General features: G+C 37.4%; 1 protein-coding gene across 1 annotated transcript in view; it reads right to left on the reverse strand.

Annotated features, from left to right (window-relative positions):
• The window catches only part of LOC106869701 (uncharacterized), a 28,494-nt gene extending 28,198 nt beyond the window's left edge, over positions 1 to 296 (reverse strand). The window contains exon 1 of the mRNA XM_014915543.2: positions 26 to 296. Within this exon, the coding sequence (XP_014771029.1) occupies positions 26 to 59 (34 nt within the window). The 5' untranslated portion in view covers positions 60 to 296. The remainder of the gene's footprint in view (positions 1 to 25) is intronic.
• Positions 297 to 2,399: the final 2,103 nt, after the last annotated feature.

The raw sequence follows: 2,399 nt of genomic DNA on the forward strand, positions 1-2,399 counted from the left end.
CTAAATCAAGAAAATTCAAACTTACCTATAAATATATACTGAAATAGGAGTGCAGCCATTTCTGATAGTTTTTTGATTTGGGTTTTTCTTTTTACAAAGTAATACTAAGAATTTTCACCTAACCAGGAAAATATTTTCTATTTTTGTTTTTTTTTTCCTGTATTATGGAGCGAGTCTATAGCTGCCGCTTCTCCGTTATGCTCTTGTCTCAGGTTAGATTTTGTTTCACACTGAAAATTCAGGTTCAGTCTATTGCTATATCTAATTAGTAAAACCAGTTCATCTATTTCTGTTCCCAGGAGGACATATAACTCACATTCACAAAAGATTGAGTATTCAAAGTGAAATTCAAGGACACGTTCACACGCGTAACAACAACAACAACAACAAAACAAAACTATACATACAGGCAGCTCTAATATGAGGTTTATTGAATATATTGAACCAATATAACAGGATGAAGTATAAAGAAATGTTCTGTGATTAAATGCAAGACATAGGCTGTCTGCATATATAATGTATGATGTGGTGATTTTCATACATGCGTACCACACACACGTGTTTGTTTTTACGTTATAATAAAACTGTTTTACATTAATTTCAAGGATTACTCATTACAAATGTATTATTCTTTCATAAGTTTCGGTCAGCTATCGAACGTCTCAAGTTTAAGAATGAAAATAACAGAATCAACGATACAGGCGACAGCAGGCCCCAAAATAGCACTTAAATAGCCGAGGGATTATAATTAATCAAAGGACATACTAAGTATGTCTACCTCCTTGAAATAACAGTCAAAACTCGTTATTAAATCGCCAAAAATACACTGGTGATTACTACAGAAATCAAACGATAGCAAAATTGGTTAAGACAATCTACTTACATACATTTAAGTATATGGATTTACGTGGACTAGCTTCTGCATTGGCATTAATGTGCCTTAGCTTCCTCTGCACGCATCACCACAAAAGCGATTCTCAACCTATACTTCCGAAATCTGTGCCGCTACTGATTCGTTTCGCGCCGAAATCAAAGCAGCTTCCCAGTGTAACATAATCTCGTTGCCGAATTTACACACATATATTGGGTCCTCCCATAAATAATGTGGTCTTTTCAATTGCATGAGGTAAAATGTCGGAGACGGGCGGGATAAACCATCTGCAACAATTTGCTATACAATCAAACAGCAATTTTACCTCCTTATTCTTCATGTAGTTTTAAAGAGCGCAGTTTGATTTTAACAGTTATTTTTTTCAAAGCTATAATGGAATGACAAAGGAGCATATTCGGCATATTTTGCTTTATGAGTTCAATAAAGGCAACAACGTAACGGAAAGTGCCAGGAATATTAATGCAATATATGGAGATGGAACAAAAAACGTAAGCCAGTGTCAACGGTGGTTCCATAAATTCCGAGCCGGAAACTACAACCTAGAAGACGAGCCTCGTCCTGGAAGATCTGTAGAGCTCAACGAGGACGTCCTGCAAACTCTGGTGGAACAAAATCTCATTGTAACTGTTGAGGAACTAGCAGAGAAGCTTGGATTTGGTCATTCAACCATTCATCGACACCTGCATGCCATTGGAAAAGTCAGAAAATTAGGTCAATAGATTCCTCACAAACTTTCCGAGTCTAATCACGCGCAGCGGATGAATGTGTATTCTTCTTTGCTGTCATGTCACACGAATGAACCATTTTGGACCGTAGCGAGAAATAGGTTCTCTATAAAAATGTGAAGTGCCGAAGACAGTGGGTAGGGAAAGGAGAGACACTAGAACCCCGGGCTAAAGGTTCTCAACCACGTAAGGTGTTGTTATCTGTTTGGTGGGATATGAAAGGGTTAGTCCACTTTGAACTTTTAAAACCCAAACCAAACGATAACAAAGGAGTTCTACTGCGAGAAGCTTGATCGGCTTAGTGAGCGCTAGAAGAAAAACGACCAGCTTTGGTTTCAAGACGAAAGGTGTTCTTCTATCAGGATAATACTCGGCCACATACATCGAGGATGACATTCCAAAGGCTGGAACAGTTTGAATGGGAAGCGATGCCCCACCCAACATATTCGCCGGACATTGCTTCATCTGATTATCATTTATTTCAAAATCATATAGATGGAAACAATATGAACTGTAGACGAGGTCAGAGCAGTACTGGACGAATATTTTTCGTCACGGACAAGTGAATTTTGGAAGAGGGGTCTTGCAAATCTACCAAATAGATGGAAGAGCATAGCAGAAAATGAAGGAGAGTATATTTTAGATTACAAAAGAACTTTGTTCATATTAATTTTGAAAAATAAAAGTATTAAAAAACGCGTTATTTTGGGGATGATCCCAATATATATGAGGATTACTGAAAAGTTATTGGCTTTGGATGAAAGAAAATACAGGTGGATCAG

This window comes from Octopus bimaculoides, chromosome 13 (assembly GCF_001194135.2).
Source record: "Octopus bimaculoides isolate UCB-OBI-ISO-001 chromosome 13, ASM119413v2, whole genome shotgun sequence".
Lineage (NCBI taxonomy): Eukaryota > Metazoa > Mollusca > Cephalopoda > Octopoda > Octopodidae > Octopus > Octopus bimaculoides.